Consider the following 21,447-nt stretch of genomic DNA (forward strand, 5'->3'; position numbering starts at 1 on the left):
GGCAGAGGAACAATCAAGCAAAATCAACCTGTTTCACTGTTTGCCTGTAAGCGTTGAAAGATTCTCAAATATCTTTAAGTGTCCTCTAATGATAATAATTATCAGTTTAACAATAAATGTCAAGAATGTCTGTCTTTTTCCCTTTGTACCTGTCACAACTGTCCCCGGCTGTATTGCTTCTGCAGCTGATACAGGCTCCAGTCCTTTGGTGGCACTCGTCAGCATGTCCGTTACATTCACATGGCCTGCAGTTGGGGAAGCCCCAGTGTCCAGCCTGACAACCATCACAGCGCTGACCAAACGCACCGGCCTGACATGGACACTGTCCTGAGTACTGGTCACAGAATCGGCTCTGAGAGCCCTCCAAACTACATTCACAAACTAAGGACGAAGATAGAAAGCAATTAATGACAGAAACAAATGAAGGATAGAAAAGCAAGAAACAAAGAAAAGACAAACATAAATACAACAAAAAATGTGCAAAGAATAAAACATGGAAAAGAAAAACAAATAAAAACTAGGAAACAAATAAAATAAAAACAAATCAACAAACAAAAAGAAACTAACAAATAAAAAACAAACAATAAAGCAACATCAACAGTAAAAGCAAAAAACAAATAAAACAAAACAAAATATAAAAAATAATTAACAAAAGAAAACAGCAAACAAACATAAATAAATAAATAAAACAATAAAGCAAAAGCAACAGTAAAAACAAAAATAAATAAAAACAAACAAAAGAAACAAAGAAACAAACAAAAATGAAAAACAAAAAATAAAACAAATAAAACAAAATACAAAAAAATAAATAATGAAAAATTACGGAAAACAAACAAGCAACATAAACAAAAGAAAAACAAACAAGACAGAAAGAAAGAAACCAGGAAAAAACAGTAAAAGAAAGCAAAACAAATACAAACAGAAAAGAAAAGAAAAAATAAATAAATAGAACAAAAACAAATGAAAAGAAACAAAGGGGAAAAAATACAAAGAAGAACACACAAAGAGGAATTTTATCAAAATGTTACTAATGTACCACAGCAGGGAAAATATTTGTCTTACGTTTGCATCCGGAAGGGCCAAAGCCGTAAGCTCCTGGTGCACATTTATCACAGCGCCGGCCTGATATGTTGGGCCTGCAGCGGCACTGACCCCCACGGACATCACACTCAGAGCTGAGCGAACCCTGAGGATCGCACTCACAAGCTGTGGGATCAATGTTCTTGTCTTAATAACAACATGAACAAGTGAAAACAAACCCCAATATTCCCATGACAGTCCCTACATTCTCTGCTGACACTCACGCAGCGCGCCATCGTTAATGAGGGCAGACATGCTGGTGATGAGTTTAACACACACTTCACTCATCTGTGGACGGGACACACTCTTGGCAGTCTCGTGGCAGCGGTAACGCTCGTAGCTCTGCTTTTGTGCGATGGAGGCGGGGTCTCCTGCAGTAAACATCTCTAGAGAAGAGTAACGAGGGAGAAGGGCAATCTGGGGAGGTGAAGAGATGAAAGAACAAGTCAAAATTAGACAGAACATGAAGACTTCATAAGAGCTGAATAGTCACAAATTAATGCTTACAGAGTCAACAAGTAAAAAGGCATTAGTCAAGGTAATGATGCTGTTCCTGTCAGCATAACGGATGAACTCCACACGCAGTTTGTAACTCACTCCTCTCTCCAAACACACCGGCTGAGGCAGAACCATAAACCTGTATCAGAGCATCAGAAGACAGAAAGCAAAAAAATAAATGAATGAATGAAGAAACAAAAAAGTACGGAGCCCTTTATGGGACATGGTGGTGGGAAAAATTTGCGATGAGTGGAAAAAATTTGGGGTGTAAGGAAAAAATATTTTTCAAATGTTTTGCGTTCCCTTGAGAAACTTTTGCGTCCTCTCACAAAGATATTTGAGATCTCTCGCAAAACCACAGTTCAGACAAACTCTTCCTGTTTACTTTACAGCTTGCAGTGGTTGCTTGTATGTTCACAATGGTGCGTTTCACAGAGTTTTATTTTGAACTTGGACTCAATAAAGTAATACGTCAGTGCTTAGTTCAAGGCATGGTTTTGGGACATTCTAAAATGCTTAATGTGGCTTAGTGTTTTAAAACTGTGGCATTGGAGGACTAAATTCAATAATAATAATAAATCCTGATAATTATTAGGCAAATTTTTCCCACTACCATGTCCCATAAAGGGCTCCGTAAAAAAGCAACAAACAGCAACAACAAAAACAACCAAAAAGCAATAATAAAAACAAGAGAAAGAAAAGTATTTTATTTGATGTATGCCTTCTAACAACTGGCTGGGGACTACAGCTGGAAATTAGCCATAGAGGCTAAAGCTGCTCTTTTTAATAAAAGGGATTGTCCACATTATTATAAATCAATAAATCAAATCAAATCAAAAACAAAAAGAAAGAAACAAATAAAACAAAAACATTGAAACCAAAAATAAACAGCAACAATAAAAACAAAAGAAAATCAAAACAAAAAAGTAAGTGATTAAATCAGTGTTATAAGCAAAACTGGGAAGATTTTGGGATACAAAAGCAAAAAATATACTTGGATTGCTTAAAGGGATCGTCCACCAAAAAATAAAGTGCATCAATTTCTCACCCTCATGACGTTCCAAACTTGTAAGACTTTATTTCTTGTTTGGAACAAAAAATACAAAATAAAAATAAAAATAAAATAAAAGTAAAAATAAATAGAAACATTTTTCAAAATATATTTTATTATAGTCCACAGAAGAACAAAAGAACAACATGAGGGTAACTAAATAATGACAGAATGTTCATTTACTGACCTGGATGGACTGACCCTCAAAACATTTGTACATGTGTTTCACAGACCTGGCACCAGATAGGAGCGATACAGTTAGCAGATCATCTGCAGGGATGGTATTTCCACATGGACTGCTGGTAGGTATGGGGCCAGGTCTAATCACCATTACACGGGCCTCCTCCCAGTCCCGTGGCATCTTTAAAAGCACATAAACGCACATGAATACACCCATAACACACTACTCTGAGTAGCCTATGAAGCCATTGAGAAGACATGTAATCTACCTGAAGCTCATAGCGAAGGAGGATGTCATATTCCATAGAATATGGAATATTGTTAATGGCAAACTCCAACGTACCACCTTCAGGAGCCCGTGCAAACCCAGTGCCTGTCCACGAGACGGGACGGCCCGGCTGGTACTCTCTCTCCTCAAACGCAGAGCCCTATAAAATATAAACAAATATAATCCTTAATCAAATCTCAAAATGAACATACATTTTTTAAAACTGTACCTTATAATGTTGTATGAATTCACTTGCACTTAAAAATGATTTTAGTTTTTAGTGTTTTACATTTCATTTATTTAGACAAAATAGTGGAGAATTATTATTTATAATTTTTTTTTTATATTTTTATAGTATTTTTATATTTCTTTTTATTTAAATATTTATTAATATTAAATAATTATTGTATCGGCCCCAATAAATATTTAATCATAATATCCTTGGTACGACATTTGTGTTTCTTTCCTTTTGACACTTGGCATGCAACTTTGATATTTTGAAAACATTTTTGAAATATTTCTTCTCTTGCTTGATGAAGAAATTTTACTGGCAAGAAACTGACAAGTACTATAAATACGTTATCTATGGAAGCCCACTCCTGCCACTGAATGAAAAATGAAAACAGGTAATTGCAACTTTTTATTTCATAATTCTGACATTTTTTCTTGCGATTGTGAGTTTACATCTTGCAATTCTGACATTTTTCTCAGAATTGTAAGATATAAACTCACAGTTCTGACTTTTTTTCTCAGAACTGTGTGATATAAAAAAATAGTTCCATAGTTATCAGACAGAGTACATGTAGCTAAAAACAAAGCAAATATCTTCTTATTTGTCCCATTTCTGCACTTACTTGACCCAGTTTGGCATTTTCAGCCTCATAGATGTAGTGGTCGAGGGCCATGAAGAAATAACCAGACTCCACTTGGTTACACTGGCGACCAATCATGTGACTCCGACAGTGACACTGGCCTGTTTCCATTGAGCATCTGCAGATGCAAAGCACATATTTTTTTATTAAGACAAAAACTTACAACAGCCTGAATCCCTGTAAACTGAAAAATACTGACTGGTTGTCTGCAGCTCCACCCACATCACAATCACATCCTCTGCAGCCATTGGTGTCATGACTCAGGGCCCAGTGCTCAGGCTGTAGGAAATTTACAAAACACAAACCGGTGTCATGTATACTAATAAAAATGATACATAAGCCACAACATGACACTTAATATTCAGATTATTAAATACAAAATACTGTGTCAAAACCATGGTCATTCCATGATACTTTGAAACCATGCAGTGCTAATCAATAACCATAAGCAAATACCATGACAAAAATAGTAAAGAATCACCATGGTACATATCCATAAAGTGAAGTGACATCACTCTACTACTAGAGGCATTTATTGCTTGTCTAATTTCAGGATGCAGCTCTTCCTTTCATTCCATTTTAAGCTGTGTTAAAACCTACACCATCCTCCATAAACCCTTGGGCTAAATGCAGACATACAGGTCTACCGCAGAGCAAACACTCTTAGTTCGTGTTACCACAGTAGAGGGGATACAAGGTACCAGAAAGCATGCAATGCCAACTGATGACTGATAATTAAATGTTCTCACAGAGGTTTATGGGGAATAATATTTTTTCAGTTTAATTTACCAGACATTGGTTGCAGCTGTGTCCAGTGACAAGGCGTTTGCAGAAGCAGTCTCCGCTAACAGGGTCACATTGAGAACTACCGGACACTGTACCCCTGGGGTCACATTTACATGCTAAAGTAGACCAGTGAAAGAAAGAGAGAATGATCAAGTATCAAGAGTATCAATAGTAAAACATACTAGAAAAATTTTCTTCAAATAGACTGAGGTCTAAAAGTGCAGAGCCATTTAACTCCCTGCTAACTTGGACTAAAAAACTGTGCTCTGAAATGTCAAAGTGTCTGTTCAAAAATCTGGGGTCAGTAAGGTTTTTTAAAGAATTTAATACTTTTATTCAGTAAGGATGCATTAAATTGATCAAAAGTGACAGTAAAGATATTTGAAGATAAAATAATTATATTTCTTATATATTCTGTTCTTTTTAAGTTTCTATTCGTCAAGCATCCTGGAGAAAAATGTATTTTTGATCTTGATGAGCATAAAAAAAAACTTCTAAAAACATTAAAGAAATCTTACAGACACCGAACTTTTGAATGGTTGGTCATATCTATGCTATTGTATCTTTTATTGTTCATTATACATTTCCACTATGTTTATATTTAGATTACCTTCATTTGTTCAGATACCTTGAGCGGTCATTTAACGCTCACATAAAGTTAATCTTTAAAAACACTAAAAATGTAATGATTCTATTTAATGTAACTTTCAGCAAATCTCAAAATGAATATCCTATTCTTCATACTGTACATTATAATGTAGTGACGCCAAAATCATTTAGGTGACACTTACGTTGGCAGCCGCGAGGATCACTAGCACTGAGCCCAAAGAAACCAGGCTTGCATTTATCACAGCGTGCTCCTTCAGCGTTGTCTTTACAGCGGCACTGCCCAGCTATCATGCCCAGAGAGGGGTCATCCTGCCCGTCACAAATGCCAACATTCAGAGAACCATCTGGGTCACAGTCGCAGGCTGCCAGAGAAAACAGATATCAGCAATCATATCCAGTATAATGCTTAAACATATATGTTTAGCATTTAGCTCCTTACCCACGCAGACTCCAGGGTCTCTGATGTCTCGAGTTGGATCCTGATAGTAAAAAGGTTTACAGGTCTCACAGTTGCGGCCCATGGTGTTGTGGAGACAGTTATCACACACACCTCCACTGACGTTCCCCGTAGCCAGATACACCGCCATGTCAAAATGACACTGGTTGGAGTGACCATTACAGTAGCATTCTGGGAAAAATAGGGAGGTGTTAACTGTGACATAAGAAGTGTATGTCTCTATGGACTTTATGAGCTATACGATTCTGGTTATTCATAATTACTTTTACAGGCATTAGTGTTACGGCCCTCAGCTGGTCTCCAGGGCAGGTCATTATAGAAGTCATCACACTGTTCACAGTTCAGTCCTTTGGTGTTGTGTTTGCACACACACCTCCCGTGTACCTAGAGATGATCCATATTAAAATGATGTACTGCTTTGTATAAATAGACTAAATTTAAATATATAAATAAAGCACTGCTAGTGGTGAATTTAAATATTACTACATTTACATGTACACTATGAAAAATGGATATTTATTTTGACATTTGCTAAAGATTACATTTAACAGTGTTACATTTTTAGTGTTTTAAAAAATTTACTTTAAGTGGTTGTTAAATGACAGCAAAGGTAATCTAAATGTAAAAATAGGGAAAATTAGCATGTGCAAATAAATATCTAACATTCAACAAAACCATTAGATCTAAAAAAAAACTCCAGTATTGTCTGATATCTGATTTGGTAGCAATATTATTATTATTATTATTATTATTATTATTTAGTCATTTAGCAGACGCTTTTATCCAAAGCGACTTACAAATAAGGACAACAGAAGCAATCAATTGTAGTATTAAAACAACTAAAAACAGATCCAAAACTAAAAGCTAAAACTTTATAAATACAACCTATACACATTTTAAAAATAAAGAAATTAAATAAAAATGACAAATGCATACAACAAAATTTCAAAACTTAACATTTAAATGAAAAACAAAAAAAAATAAAGCTAAAAACAATTCAAAATATTAAAGAACAAAAGGTATAAGAGTATAATAATGACTGAGATGGACACTTGCTTCTTGCACTCTGTTGCACTTTACTTTTGCTTTAAAAAAAGGATTTCATAGACATTTGGATTTCATTTGGTCTAATAAAGTATTCTTAAGTAAAATTGTTGATTTTTTGCTGTAAATTAATCGATTAATTGATAAATTAGTCGATAGATTAATCAAAATAATAATAGTCGTTAGTGGCAGCCCTAATAAAAAGCGATACTTGTATCCTTTGCCGGTGTCCCAGCCCGGTGGAGTCGATGGTCTTTACACTCTTCGGTCTTCACACGAGGAAGCCTTCACACGACAACTGCCGCGACTGCTGCCGCAGAAAACTAAGCTTTTTTATACCCATCTAACAAAATACTAATTGAATTTAGCTGGACACACTTTCCTTATTTTTCCACAACAAATGGCCAAGCAAGCGCCGACACTGACAAGATAAGCGAGACAGAACGAGACCAAATGCGATATGTATTATATATTGTGTATTATATATTATATATTGTGCATTATATAATGCATACCCATAACTAGCTACAGTTCAGTAACTCACCATGCCCTCAGTGTCATCCCTGATGCCGTCAATGGGAGCACATTCGGAGGCGTGGCCATAGCAGAAGCAGTTGCCCCTGACAACCAGCTCATATATGGCATAGTAGTATTTCTCTTTGATCTCGGTCCGTGAGTCCAGCAGGTTATCACCCAGAGTGTGCAGCTTGGTGAAGTTCAGACGGAGATTAGTGATCTTCAGCTGGTCTGCAATATGAAGACATTGGGGTTAGTGGAGGATAGCGGACCATAAACCAAAGATAAGGACACTAATGCCACTTTTGATGTGAGAACAGATGGAAAACAGCATACGAGCTATAGAGATTAGCAGGCATGCACTAGCTTTCAAAAGGTTGGTCTTTGGGTATTATTATTATTTATTTATTTTTTTAAAGAAAAAAATAATACTTTCATTCAGCATCAGGGGCGGATTTACCCATTAGGCAAAGGTAGGCGACTGCCTTGGGCCCCCAAAAGCCAAGGGCCCCCTAAAATGCTTTTCATATAGGCGACGAGATGCGCATTAAGCGTGGACACGCGAACGGTTTCTGTTTACGGTGTTTATTACCACGACAACTGTCTGCGTGTCCGAGTTGAATGTGCTTCTTGTGTTTCCTGGTTGTAGCAAATGAAAATATTATGCATCTGAAGCTGACTGCCGCGCGAGGTCTCTCTTTCCCCACACACCTCTCTCTTTGCATCTGCTCTGTTCAGCGAGTGGCTGAAAGGAGCTGCGCTTTCAGTTAAACACAGATATGTTGCTTCTCTAATTTTACATGCAAGTATAGCCGAAATAACAGCACAGCTATTGTCTTTATCTTATGTGTAGCCTTTTTGATTTTATCAGACGACGGCTGGATTATAAATCTGGATTTTTTGCAGATTAACATCTTGGAAGGGAGAGCTGGTTATGTAGCCTAGTCTTAATGGGTCGTGTTTCAGTCACTATTTCATATTCATTCCCTTGTCTGACAACAGAAACAGTAAAATATATTAATGAAAACAGTTTTATTGAGAATTTAGCTGCATCAAAATACAGTATGTGGGCACATAGAGGCAAACAAATGTAATAAATAATAAATGTACATTTTGCATGTTCAGAAGAAGTGAGCTGCCCTGTCCTGCAAATAATGTAAACAGGTTTGTGTAAGTAAATTGTAAAATTACATTTAGAACAGATAAAAATGTGCGATTAATTTGCGATTATTCACGAGTTAACTCATGACGATCATGTGATTAATCGCGATTAAATATTTTAATCGATTGACAGCCCTAAATTAAAATGACTAAAATTAAATGTAGGCTTACGCTAGTAACTCATCAGTGGACTTTCCTCGTCAATATAGGCTATATTCACACTTTTCTCATTATTATTATTATTAAGTTTTTATAAGAATGAACCTCTGAAGAGAACCGATTGTCTTCAGAAAAGTTTTGATGGCATTTTCATTTGACCTGATAAAGTATCATTTATGAGCTGAGCGCTGCTTTGTTTACAGCCGTTACCAGGGAAACCACTATATTTCTGATGTTCCAAAATCACCTCCTACTGGCAGAGAATGAATGAGCATTTTCAATAATCCAGTCTGTAGTTTTTGTTCAGACCAATGCAAAAATCCACCCACATAAACCGGTTTTAAATAATATAATAATTTATACTTCTGACTCATCCCTTTTCTTAACAAAAAAACACCTTTTTAAACCTGTCAAAATCAGCTCTGTTTTTAGCAAGTCATTTTAGTTGCTTTAAATGCTAATGAGCTCTGCTGACCCCGCCCCTCTCTTCCGTGCGGTGATGAGCAGTACTGTTTACTTCAGCCACGAAACTGGCTAAGTAGCACATTATTAGGAAAGGCGATTTGCAAAGATTCATAAAAAACCCTTATACTCACTTCTTCTGTAGATGAAGTTGGATCACGAATGATTTGCACGAACATAGATGCATTTAGGCAGATCGGGGATCGGCGCATTCACTTCAAAATGAAAGTAATGTTAATCTTCTGCGTCTTCAGCGGTTCAGATGTCGGGAGTAACTGACGACTGCTATATTCATTATTACATCCAATGACAAAACACCTCAATCGCTTAATCTGAGACATCTTGTCTTCCCCTGCACCGGAGCTGACACAATGGCAGACAGCTCTCAGCTCACTCAGGGCGAGTCTAAGGTAGGCCTTGTCAATCAACTCTCGTGGGAGAGGTCTGTGCAGAACTACGTCATTCTGACAGGAATCTCAGAACAGCCTGATTTGAGAAAGGGGAATTTAAAATAGGCATTAAAAAAAAAAACACTGGGTAGATTTTTATCATTATAGGATGGATGTGTACACACACTTCTAACACACATTTATGTTCAAACAACTTGAAAAGTGAATTTTGCATCCGATGACACCTTTAAGAAATGTGCATTGTGCACAAGTAGAACTCCAAATAAAGTATAATTATATTTTTTATATCAGTAAGTGTTGGGCGGTATGTCAGTTAATATGTTAATAGATTTGATCAATACTTAGAATGAACTAGGGTAACATTTATCATAATAAAGCATGTTTATTGAGCATCAAAAGCTTTGCCATCATAGGACTAAATTACATTATTAAAATATTCAAATAGAAAATAGTTATTTTAAAATGCCATAATATTAGTTTTACTTTATTTTTATCAAATAAATACAGCCGTGGTGAGCATAAGTGACATTTAAAAACATTTAAAAAATCTTTCAGACAAATTATATTTACTGTCTGTAGTGTATTTACTGTCTACATATAAAACTGTAATAAAAGACATTCTTAAAACATCTTGTAGTCTTGAACATGCCTGGTCCTGTTTAACAGAGAAATACAATTAACCACAGGTTTTTGTTTCAGCAAAAGTGCTTATATTTCCAGGATATGATGCCTAATTGACAATAGTTGTTGGGAAAAATCAGGATCACACCAAACTATCATCAACCACAGAGTCACGACCACCCAATTATGAGAACATCCTCCTACACTTGTAAAAAAAAAAAAAAAAATCCCTAAACCCTGTTAACCCATGACCTCTGACCCTTCCTCCCCTCAGCCAATGGCCTGCTCCTCAGTGGGTGGTTGCAGTCAGCTGAGCGTGGAGGCCTTTAGCACAAGTGTGGCGGATACACTCCTGTTACGCTTCACAGACACTCAATGAAGTGGGACTTGTGTGATTTATAAGATAAACAGTTGGAGGGAAATTCATGGAGTTGTGTGTGTGTGTGTGTGTGTGTGTGTGTGTGTGTGTGAGGGGCTTACAGCCTATCTCAACATCAGAGATCAGCGAATGCAGCTCCTGTGCACATACTGTTTGTTCCAGTCATGCTCTAGATGTTCGTTATAACAGAAAGTGAGAGCCACACAGAGAGTGTGAGATCAATTTATACACTCACACTGTGCATGACTGAGAACTCACAGCTGTATGGGAATATTACACTGACCAGCTGAACCAGGAAGTTCATCATCAGCTTATTCTGCTACACACACTGTGAGGGTACTTGGCTTCAACACACTTACACTGAAGAGATCACCCAATATTGTTTGACCATCCAACAAAACCTTATTCATTCTGTAATATTTTGTTTGTAATTTAGTGCACATATATAGTTTCAGTTTATTTTCCATTCTTTTGAAAATCTGTTTTTATTTTCATTTAATAGCATGTTTTAGCTTTTTAGTGCTGTCAAATGATTAATCAAGATTATTCACATCCAAAATAAAAGTTTTTGTTTACATAATATATGTATGTGTACTCTGTACATTTATTACGCATATAAAAATACACACACATACAGGATATATGAAATGTCTAGAGAGTACATGATATGTAGGCCGCACCTGTTTTCGGCTAACAAGTCCATCTGCTCCTTTACATTATCTTTTTTTCGATAAGTTATGCAAAAGGTAAAACATATATAAATGGATGAAATATTCAAAGACAAAAAGTTTATTAAGATTGCCTAAATAAGCTCCTGGTTACCATAGCTATTGCAATGTAATATCAGAGATATATATATAATTTTTTTAATTGCTTTTAATGTATTTGAAATAACACCTGCAAGACATGCAACTTCCTATATTTGTCATATAGGAAGGAATCAGACTAAAAAATATTTGGTTGTTACCAAGTGAACCTGTTCATGAGACATACTGCACTTGCCTATTATAAGAAAAAAAACAGGTTGTTGATTATGTTCCTAGAAATACTTTAAGTTAGCCAGTTAAAGTACAGGAACAATGACCTGTGGGGGAGAAATCAGCTTCTATTTCCATTTTGCATGCTTTCCTCCATCTGACATGTACTAAAGAGGCAGGATGGACAGCAGCAAACAGTAAACTGAATTTAAATACATGTGAATAGATCTTTGCCAATGATGGAAAAGAGTGCAAAAAGCTGTATCTTCTTCAGTCAGAGGTTAGGTTCGTTAAGTTTCACTTACTCTGAATGTTGGGGCTGTAAGGGTCTTCAATCTTGATTGCAGGGTCAAGAACACGATAAATCACCTGAGCGGAATGAAAGTTAAGGTCAACAAACAAATTAACTGACAGATTAACATAGTCTTCCAACTGAATATCTCTCACCTCTCCTTCTGTAGACGGCTCAATGTCAGAATATCTGGACTCGCAGATGACATCATCAACTTTACGAAGAGGACCATGGGAAATTCCTGGGAAGGTGGACTCACAGTCGAAGGCAAAGTAACGGTACACCTGCCAGGTACGGCCAAAATCTGCAGATCGCTCAATCAGCATGGCTGCTGGACGGAAAGTCTGCGTACAAAAACAATTGACAGTATGAGGTCAGTTTTGGAGTGTTTCAAGGGTGATCTCTTAAATGAAAAAAACTGTCTTACCTTAAAAGACATGATGAGGTGAGTAAAGTGAAACTCTGCCTCCAGATTCAGCTGAAGGTAAACATCAGACTTTCCTGAGGAGAGAAGACAGTTCCACATTAATAATTTCATTTCTGCTATTTTTTATTACTTTATTTTATTATGAAACTGTGGCTTTTTATTATTATACTTTTGATGAAAATAGTTTTTTGAATTTTTTCACATACTTATTTATTAGTTTATTTAGTTTGTCTACTAAGCAGTGGACATAAATGCACCACTGACCATTTTTGTCATTTTATTTTATTTTATTTTATTCTATTTTATTTAATTATTTATTAATAATAAATTATTAATGAAATAAAATTGCAAACATTCTAATGGTCATTTAATTGCTAGCATTTTATGTTTCCTATATACATTTAAATAATATTTTCATACTTTTTGCATAATTTAACAAATTTGCAGCTTGATTGGAAATTATGCAAATTAAACATACCTTGTTGACAACTGATTGGCCTGATGTCAATGTAACCTACATATAGCTAAAATACAGAAACTACTACTAATAATAAATAATAATAATAAACGCAAAAACCATAGGACATAAAATGTCCAAACATTAGTGTTCCAGTGAGGCTGATGATACACAGGGCAACATTTTGAGCAATTTTGCTAGCCAACTTTTTTTGAGCAATGTTGCTTGGGCACTTTCCCACTGAGAATGGGTAACAAATTTCTATCTGGATATTTTAAATCAGTCGTGGGCCCTGTGCCTCACCTGGTTGCTCGTAGACTGCAACATTTCCCAAAGATGCCCAGCAACATTGCTCAAAAAGTTGTTCATTGTATCAGCCTGAGTAAGATTTTGCTATGTTGTTTCAATATTTTCACAACTTTAATGACTTCAAACAGATTGTGATTACTATTTTACTTTATAAACATCTCAGACAGAGCTTTTTTCAAAGCCTATGAACTTTTATTTAAACTAATCTTTGCTAGCAGATTGCCAGTGTTATTACACTCTCATTGTAACCCAGAGTACATGTGAAACACAATAACAACACAGCCACTGCAGTGAACGAGATCATATATTTTCCTTCCTGAACCACTTTTTATCTGGGAATTTAATAAGGCTCAGAATAACAATGCACAACAATATGCATATTCAAACACAGTGTCCTACAGTGACTAAGCAGAGCTAGAAATAGATGGGATGGTTTAACAATCTACCTTTGTACTGTTCAGCTCTTACTTTGACAGTTCATTATTCATATAGACCTCACCTGTGCCTCCCTGCATTACCATTACAAAGCTGTAACTCAGTCCACTGCAGCAGCCTTTTGTCTGACTGCTGGATTTAACCTGCGTTTCATAATCAACAGCTAAACAGGAAGGAAAGGGACGCTGAGGAAAAGAGAGACAGGTTGTACCAGAGCTGAAGAGAATGAGGGGGAGAAGCCAGCAGAGGTGAAGTGGAGCACAAAAGGAAATTGACTGAATGGCTTGCTGTTTTTTCAATACATGTTTCAGTGTTTGGTTGGAGGAGGAAGTCGTTAAGCCTCAGTCCAGAGCACATGCCAAAGAGCCATGAAAAAGACTACTCTCATGTCGAGCACCTGTTTTTTTTACATAGAACACGTGACACACCCCTAGTGAAAAATAAATATACTTAATTGCATTTAAAATATATTTATGTCATGATAAGTATACTAAAAATAGACATGTCTATACAAACTGAAAATACATTCAGTTTGTATAGACATGGGAAGTCGTGGCCTAATGGTTAGAGAGTCGGACTCGTAATCCAAAGGTTGCGGGTTCGAGTCCCCGGCCGGCAGGGATTGTAGGTGGGGGGGAGTGAATGTCCAGCGCTCTCTCCACCCTCAATACCACGACTGAGGTGCCCTTGAGCAAGGCACCGAACCCCCAACTGCTCCCTGGGCGCTGCAGCATAAAATGGCTGCCAACTGCTCCGGGTGTGTGTTCACGGTGTGTGTGTGTGTGTTCACTGCTGTGTGTGTGCATGTTGGATGGGTTAAATGCAGAGCTCGAATTCCGAGTATGGGTAACCATACTTGGCAGTATGTCACTTCACATTCTAAATGTAGTTATTTCATGCTTTCATCAAGCACAAAATTAGTGCACTACAAATTAATTTGTATAATACTATACTTTTTACAAATGCATTTGGGGAAGGATGAAATATATATATTCATCTTTAAGAAAGTACACTGGCTAGGTTCTTAATTCCATCTACAACATGTTTGAAACTTGTTAAAAGTGATTTTCACACATACATACCCATATAAACTAACTGGACAGAACCTTTGAAAGAGGATGCCACTTCATAATGACATGTGCATGCTCACTCAGCCCAACAACTAGTGTCGATAATGGATGAATGAAGCAAATCATCTTATGGTCCTGTAGCTGTATGAAAATAATGTATGTCTGTGCGGAAACAAGGCCGCTGTATGAGTTCTCACCTAAGACTGGCACAATAGACAATATCACATTCTGTGTACTGATACTTGTTTGTTCCTTCACCCCTTAAAAATGCCTTAAGTATTGTGATAATGTGATTTTAACATCGGCCTTAATATAGGCTACAGCATGTTCAGTGTTCCAAATTCCAACACCAAAACTCCAAAAACTCATAACCTCGATGCCCATACGTCTTCAAACTGTTTTGAAAAGAAGAGGAGATGCTACACCATGGTAAACATGCCCCTGTCCCAACTATTTTGAGACCTGTAGCAGGCATCAAATTTTAAATGAGCTCATTTTGTGCATAAAATTTTAAAATGGATCAGTTTAAATATTTGTTATGTTATCTATGTTCTATTGTGAATAAAATATTGGCTCATGTGATTTGAAATTTTTTTTAGTTTTCATTTTATTCAAATTTAAAAAATGTCCCAACATTTCCGGAATTCGGGTTATATTTAGACATATCAAATACAGTTATACAGTTTGTCATCATTTATGAACATCATCAAATAATTATCAATACATCACCTGGCAAATTAAAAAAAAAAAATGCCAATAACAGTGTTGAAAATTAGACCAAGTTAAGCTGTCACTAAGTAGTAGGGACCAAATGTTGGATTCTGGTTACTGATAAAAATGAACATTTCTCTTAAATGAAAGAAAAAAATTATTTGATCTTATTCTCTGATGCTTATTTTTTAAGCCTTAAAAAGTACACCAAATTGAACCAAAATGTACCATATCCAGAGTCCACTCAATATCAATATAGGGGTCATGACAGGGGTCCACTTGTGAGACACACTCTACAAGTGTTGAACAACTGACCTACTGTTCATTATACGACATTGTTACAGAAAAGTTACTGAAGCCATAGCGACCGTGAGCAAAAATAGTGACCATTTCCTGTGAACGCCCATAATTAATTCCCTAACTAAGGAGACACAGCTGACACAAAAGGGTTTCACTCTCTTAAACTATAAAAGGAACTCTATTAAGATGTAAAGAGGTATTGTTTTGGATAAAATTACATATAAGATTTAAATATAATTTCAGCTCATCAGCCATAAGCGCATCAAGCTTATTTGTAACTGTAGATTGCCAAGTTACAAGCTAATTTAAGTAGTAAAATCAAGTGCAGAGGATAAGCTACTAACAAAAAGTATCTGTAAAAGTAGGGCACAATGTACTGTATTAATATGAAGGAAAATTCAGTATTGATTTGTATAGGCGTTATATACGGTATTTTGAGTTTAAAACTCAACTGCATTGGGTTGTGTTTTGTTTAATGTAAATGTCCGTAAAATGAATGGCAGAAAAGTACCAGGACTTTTTTTTTTATTCGAATGAAATAGCTACATTGAGTTCACAATACAATGTGACATGAAAAACAACCATTTAGCATTTAACTCATTACACTGATAACTTGTTGGAAAAAGTTAATTGTTACTGGAAATTGTGTTACTAAAAAACCAAATGGAAAAAAAACTTGCTACTTTGAAAACAAATAAACTATCAGATAACTACAGATAACTATCATGCTATGGAAAAAGTTGTTAAGTTAGTGTCACTATTTTTAGTTAGTTACTCCCCAACACCCAACACTGCAGCCCACAAGTGCACTTAGCGGAGTAAACAATAAATGCTGAGTGCATTAGGTTCAAGTACTAGCCTGCAGCTTTTTCTTGATCTCTTGAAGTTTTCTGTCCTTCCATCTTTTTTTCTCTTCCATGTTCTGCTCTATTAGAGTTTTGTTTCCCTCTTTCAAATCACAAATCAAATCACTTTTATTGTCACATCACCACAGCACATGTGCCTTCGTGAGTGAAATTCTTGAGAGCGTGCTCCAGACAGTGCAGAAACAATTTACATATAGACATTACCATACATACGTACAGACTTATACAGATGACAATGTGTAATATACACATACATATACTCAGTACACACAGTGTACTATTAGACAGACATACAGTTACCGATACACATTATACAAAGTATGTAGTACACATTCTACGTTATATACACACAGTAATATGCGAAGATGCAGCAGATTATATATAAACCGGATGTGCAAATGTCATGGATGTGCATTGGATGGTATCCAGTGCTGGCAAAAAGATTGTTGTATTAGTGCAGTAGTGTACTGGTAGTCCAACAATCTTTTTGCCAGCACTGGATATCATCCTCTCATCCTCTCTATGGATATGCCAGCAGCTGTGGATCCATATCATCCATATCATCCTCTCTATGGATATGCCAGCAGCAGGCCGTGTCTGTAATTATCTCTAATACTGCAGGGTTTAGAGAGTGTGTGTCAGGGTGAGCCTTGACATCTGAGCCAAGTCAACTAACAACCTTTCTCTATTTCTGCACTCTTGTACATACTTCCATTTTGAATATCAATCTTCATCCTAGTACTACAAAAAGTAGGCCTGTCAATTTAAGTTGTTAATTTAGTACAATAAATTATTTGTATTCAATGAATAAGTAATCTGAAAGGATTTTATCAAAAATACAGTAAAAGTTCTAATAAATGTTTTCTACTTTAATATATTTTAAAACATAATTTTCAGCATCATTAAACCAGTCTTTAGTGTCACATGATCCTTCAGAAAATATTCTAATATACTGATTTGGTGATCAAGAAACATTTCTTATTATTATCAATGTTGAAAACGTTGTGCTGCTTAATATTTCTGTGGAAACTATAATACATTTTATTTCAGAATTCTTTTATTAAAAGAAAGTTTAAAACACCATTTTTGCATTATAAATGCCTTTACATCATATTTGATCAACTTTTTTTTTTAAAACTAAACCTTAATGACTCCAAACTTTTGAGCAGTAGTGTACATTAAAAAATAATTAATAAATATTTTTTTATTTTCAGTTCAGTGAACTGTTTTAGGCTAATTTACCCTAGCACTGGGCTTCATTCTGAGTGCATGCATCTCTCTCCCTCAGCCTCTGTGTTATTAATAGACGCCCTAAACATCAACCTTCTAATAATACATGTGAAGCAATTCCAGTCCTTGCCAAGCAGCTGGGTTTGGAGGGCTCAGAGAGGCAATCAAATTTCCTGGCAACAAATTACTTTACTTTTGACAAATGAAACCAAATGGAAGTGTGGATTTCCATCAAAACATCACTGAAGATGCAGATTAGCACATATAGTTTTCTGTATGAATTAATAGTTGGCTGAGGTTGAGCTGCGGTGGATATGTAGATCCTACTCTGACCTATATCTGTGTCTTATAAAGTGTAAAAAGCCTAAAAACTATAGCTGATTATGGAAGTTCTTGCTCTCTTACCATTCTCAGACTGCCACCAGGACTTCTTGCGGTGTGGTTTGAAGGTGGTGATGACATTCTCAATGCGGTGACTCATGGGGTTGGAATAAGGATCATAAGGTCGCCGTGAATCACAGTGGAAACACTTCTTCTCTTCCTAAATAAGGTCAAGGGTCAAAAATGAAAAGAATGAACTCTTTACAAAAATTGTGTGTGTATAAATGTCTCACTGTCTGTGAGAACTGGTGTTGGCTCTACCTGCAGATGGCTGACAATGCAGTAGGGTTCTCTCCTCCACAGGCCACAGGTGGATGAAGCTTTCAAGTTCGTCTCTCGACCCACCAAGAGGTCACCGGTTGCAGGGTAACAGCTTCCATGGGCACAGCCGTGGACAAGATCAGGCTCCTGTGCGCTGGCCGCTGACAGGACTTTCAAGGAAACAAAAATAAACAAAATAGACATGATGAGCAGAACATGATTGTGTATAATTTTTGTTCTCTTGCCAGTTTGGCCAACCAGAACTCAAGCAATTTTCCATAAGTGCTCAGCAAAGGCCAAGTTTCCACAATAAGTCTCTTTTGGCTGTGATGGTGAGAAGCAGCATTGCTGTGGTAGTATGAGGAGAAATTATTTAGCAATGTCAAATTAAGCAAAATCATGAATATTGTGGTTTTCTTATATATATATATAGAGTGTGTGTGTGTGTGTGTGTGTGTATATATATATATATATTTATTGTGACGAGTCGGCTGCCTCCCCCCTGTCCATCATCACCACTCCGTCCCGTATTCCTCGGGAGACCGGTCTCTTCCCCGTGCATGCACGCTGGTGTCCTCGTGGGTCCAGGAAGGGTGCGTCGAGCAGGACTGCCGCACCCGTTAGGCGGCTGACGGGCCAGGATGCCGGGCCGTCGAGTCCCCCAGAAGCGCCGGGAACCAAGGAGTAGGAAGGAGCCGCGCACGAGACGCCGCCGCCACTCGCTCCCGGCCCCGAGAGGGGAGCGCGTGCGGCCACCGGACTCCGCCCCTTCCCTGGACCCTTCCCTGATGAACACTACCCTCCTTCACTAGCCCCGCGGCACAGCGAGGACACCAGGTTCCCTGTTTATTTGGACACTTTTCCCCTTGGACACTTTATTTTCCCTTTTTATTGTTTAATAAAAACCTCTGCGAGGCTTGATGCCACGCCCACTGTGTCTGTCGTTGGCTCCTCCCGCCACAATATATATATATATATATATATATATATATATAGATGTATATATAGATGTGGGTTTATATACAGTTGGGCAAAAAAGTATTTAGTCAGCCACCAATTGTGCAAGTTCTCCCACTTTAAAAGATGAGAGAGGCCTGTAATTTTCATCATAGGTACACTTCAACTATGAGAGACAGAATTGGTGGCTGACTAAATACTTTTTTTGCCCAACTGTATATATATATATTGTGTGTGTCTGGTATGCTGTGTATAAATACACACACACTCAGTGGTGGCAAAAAATGATAAGAACACTAGTATTTTCACCAGCTAAAAATGGTTTAAGTCAGTTATTTCTGTCTTTTGCTGTAGTGTGTCAGTAGGAAATATCAGTTTACATTTCCAAACATTCATTTTGCCATTAATTGTAATAATCCAGGGAGATTTTTGTTTGTACAAGGAGTCTGACAACAGCCAGTGCTCCACACAGAGATCTGATCTCATCATCATCCAGTCTGTCTGGAATGACATGAAGAAACAGAACAAACAAGAGACAGACTCCAGAAGAATTGTGGCAATGTCTCTAAGAAGCTTCAAGAGACCTACCAGCAAAGCTACCTGAAAAACTATGCGCAAGTGCACCTTGGGCAAAAGCTGCTTTAAACGCAAAGGATGGTCACACCAAATGTTGATTTAATTTAGTTAATAGAAGTTAATTGATAAAATCTATTTATGACATTATTTTTAACAGCATCCTCGATTTACAGCATTTTTAAACAAGTACCTAAAACTTTTAACAGTACTGTAGCTTTGCAGGTAGGTCTCTTGAAGCATCTTGGAAACGTTATCACAGTTCTTCTGGATTTAGTCTGTCTCAGTTTGTTCTGTTTCTTCATGTCTTTCCAGACAGACTGGATGATGATGAGATCAGATCTCTGTGTGGAGTAAAACCATTGGTGAATTGTGTGGACTTAAAACCATTATTTAGCTGGTGAAAATACTAGTGTTCTAATAATTTAGTGTGTCTGTATTTATATATGAAGAAAAAAAACTATTAAAAAAGAGCTAAAAAATATCAGTATAAATGTCTTTAGCCCTAGCAATTAAACACGTACATGCTTTGCAGCCACATTTAAAAACTGGATAAAATGTAGTTATGCATATGTGTAGCTTTAATAAGAGAGAAAGAGAGACAGAGACAGTGGTTACGAGATTTCAAGTTTCAGAATAACCTTTTACAACACCCAACAGCTGCTAGACATTCCTACCAGTGTCCCAAACAAATCCTGTGTGAGATGATGTTGGGATTTGCAGTAAAGAAAGCTGGGACTGCTTCAGACAATTTGTCTTAATGGATTTTTTAATTTTAACCTCAGAAATCAAACTAACACACAGAGAATTTGGAAAGCGTAGTCACATGAATGGGAAAAGTGTTGTTTACAGCATTTATCCATCAGAGATCTATGTCGTCAACACAAGACAACTGCATCTGTCTGGCACCGTACCATCTCTCACCCGCCTGCCACCACACACACACACACACACACACACACACACACACACACACACACACACACCTGGAGCCAAACTCCAAAATAAAGCCTTACAGTAAACTGCAGGAGCTGATGGGAAAATGCCTCAAAAATAATCAATTGAAACTCAAGGGAAAACCATGTCTTTTCCTCTTACAAGCAGAACAGCTAACCACAGATAAGTCCAGATACACCAAATGCAATTACTGAGCAATGACAAATCTGGCGCTGGTATTACATTTAATCTTTCTGGCAGTGTGTTGAACCACAAAACAGTGAGAAAGTGGACAGGAGCTGAATTATGGGAAGCAAAGGCTTCAATGTGAGCGAGAGGCAGAGGAGTTTCTCTGTTAAAGGGATAGTTCACCCAAAAATGAAAATGCTCTCGTCATTTACTCTCCCTCATGTGGTTATAAACCTGCACAACTTTTTTTGTGTGGAACACAAAAGAAAACATTTTGAAAAACGTCACAGTGATATCTCAGTCATCAATGAAAGTTAATGGGGTCCAGTTTTGTTTTGGACCCCACTGATTTCACTATATAGACAAAAATTCTGTGTTCCATACAGGTTTGGAGCAACATGAGGATGAGTAAATGATGACAGGATTTTTGAGTACACTGTCCTTTTAAATATTCTTGGCTATACAAGATCAATAGGTGGCAAGAGCAAAATAAAGTCATGGATGGAGGAAGAAACATTCACTT

The 21,447-nt window shown here is 36.9% G+C and overlaps 2 protein-coding genes across 2 annotated transcripts in view; both read right to left on the reverse strand.

Annotated features, from left to right (window-relative positions):
• LOC306861073 (ninjurin-1-like) overlaps positions 1 to 21,447 on the reverse strand; it is a gene marked incomplete at both ends in the record, with an annotated part of 649,099 nt that overhangs the window by 212,119 nt on the left and 415,533 nt on the right. The window lies entirely within an intron of this gene.
• The window catches only part of LOC306860585 (laminin subunit beta-2-like), a 42,996-nt gene that overhangs the window by 15,537 nt on the left and 6,012 nt on the right, over positions 1 to 21,447 (reverse strand). Inside the window, exons 3-20 of the mRNA XM_079402350.1 lie at positions 18,270 to 18,439; positions 18,033 to 18,168; positions 12,250 to 12,323; positions 11,978 to 12,166; positions 11,836 to 11,899; positions 7,390 to 7,592; positions 6,065 to 6,185; positions 5,784 to 5,972; positions 5,527 to 5,706; positions 4,739 to 4,851; positions 4,149 to 4,228; positions 3,932 to 4,067; positions 3,079 to 3,237; positions 2,863 to 2,990; positions 1,588 to 1,717; positions 1,305 to 1,497; positions 1,063 to 1,206; positions 150 to 381 (exon numbers count right to left, since the gene is read on the reverse strand). Coding sequence (XP_079258476.1) covers positions 150 to 381; positions 1,063 to 1,206; positions 1,305 to 1,497; positions 1,588 to 1,717; positions 2,863 to 2,990; positions 3,079 to 3,237; positions 3,932 to 4,067; positions 4,149 to 4,228; positions 4,739 to 4,851; positions 5,527 to 5,706; positions 5,784 to 5,972; positions 6,065 to 6,185; positions 7,390 to 7,592; positions 11,836 to 11,899; positions 11,978 to 12,166; positions 12,250 to 12,323; positions 18,033 to 18,168; positions 18,270 to 18,439 — 2,641 coding nt within the window. The remainder of the gene's footprint in view (positions 1 to 149; positions 382 to 1,062; positions 1,207 to 1,304; positions 1,498 to 1,587; positions 1,718 to 2,862; positions 2,991 to 3,078; positions 3,238 to 3,931; positions 4,068 to 4,148; positions 4,229 to 4,738; positions 4,852 to 5,526; positions 5,707 to 5,783; positions 5,973 to 6,064; positions 6,186 to 7,389; positions 7,593 to 11,835; positions 11,900 to 11,977; positions 12,167 to 12,249; positions 12,324 to 18,032; positions 18,169 to 18,269; positions 18,440 to 21,447) is intronic.

The sequence above is a fragment of the Barbus barbus genome (assembly GCF_936440315.1).
Source record: "Barbus barbus genome assembly, chromosome: 41".
NCBI classification, from domain to species: Eukaryota; Metazoa; Chordata; class Actinopteri; order Cypriniformes; family Cyprinidae; genus Barbus; species Barbus barbus.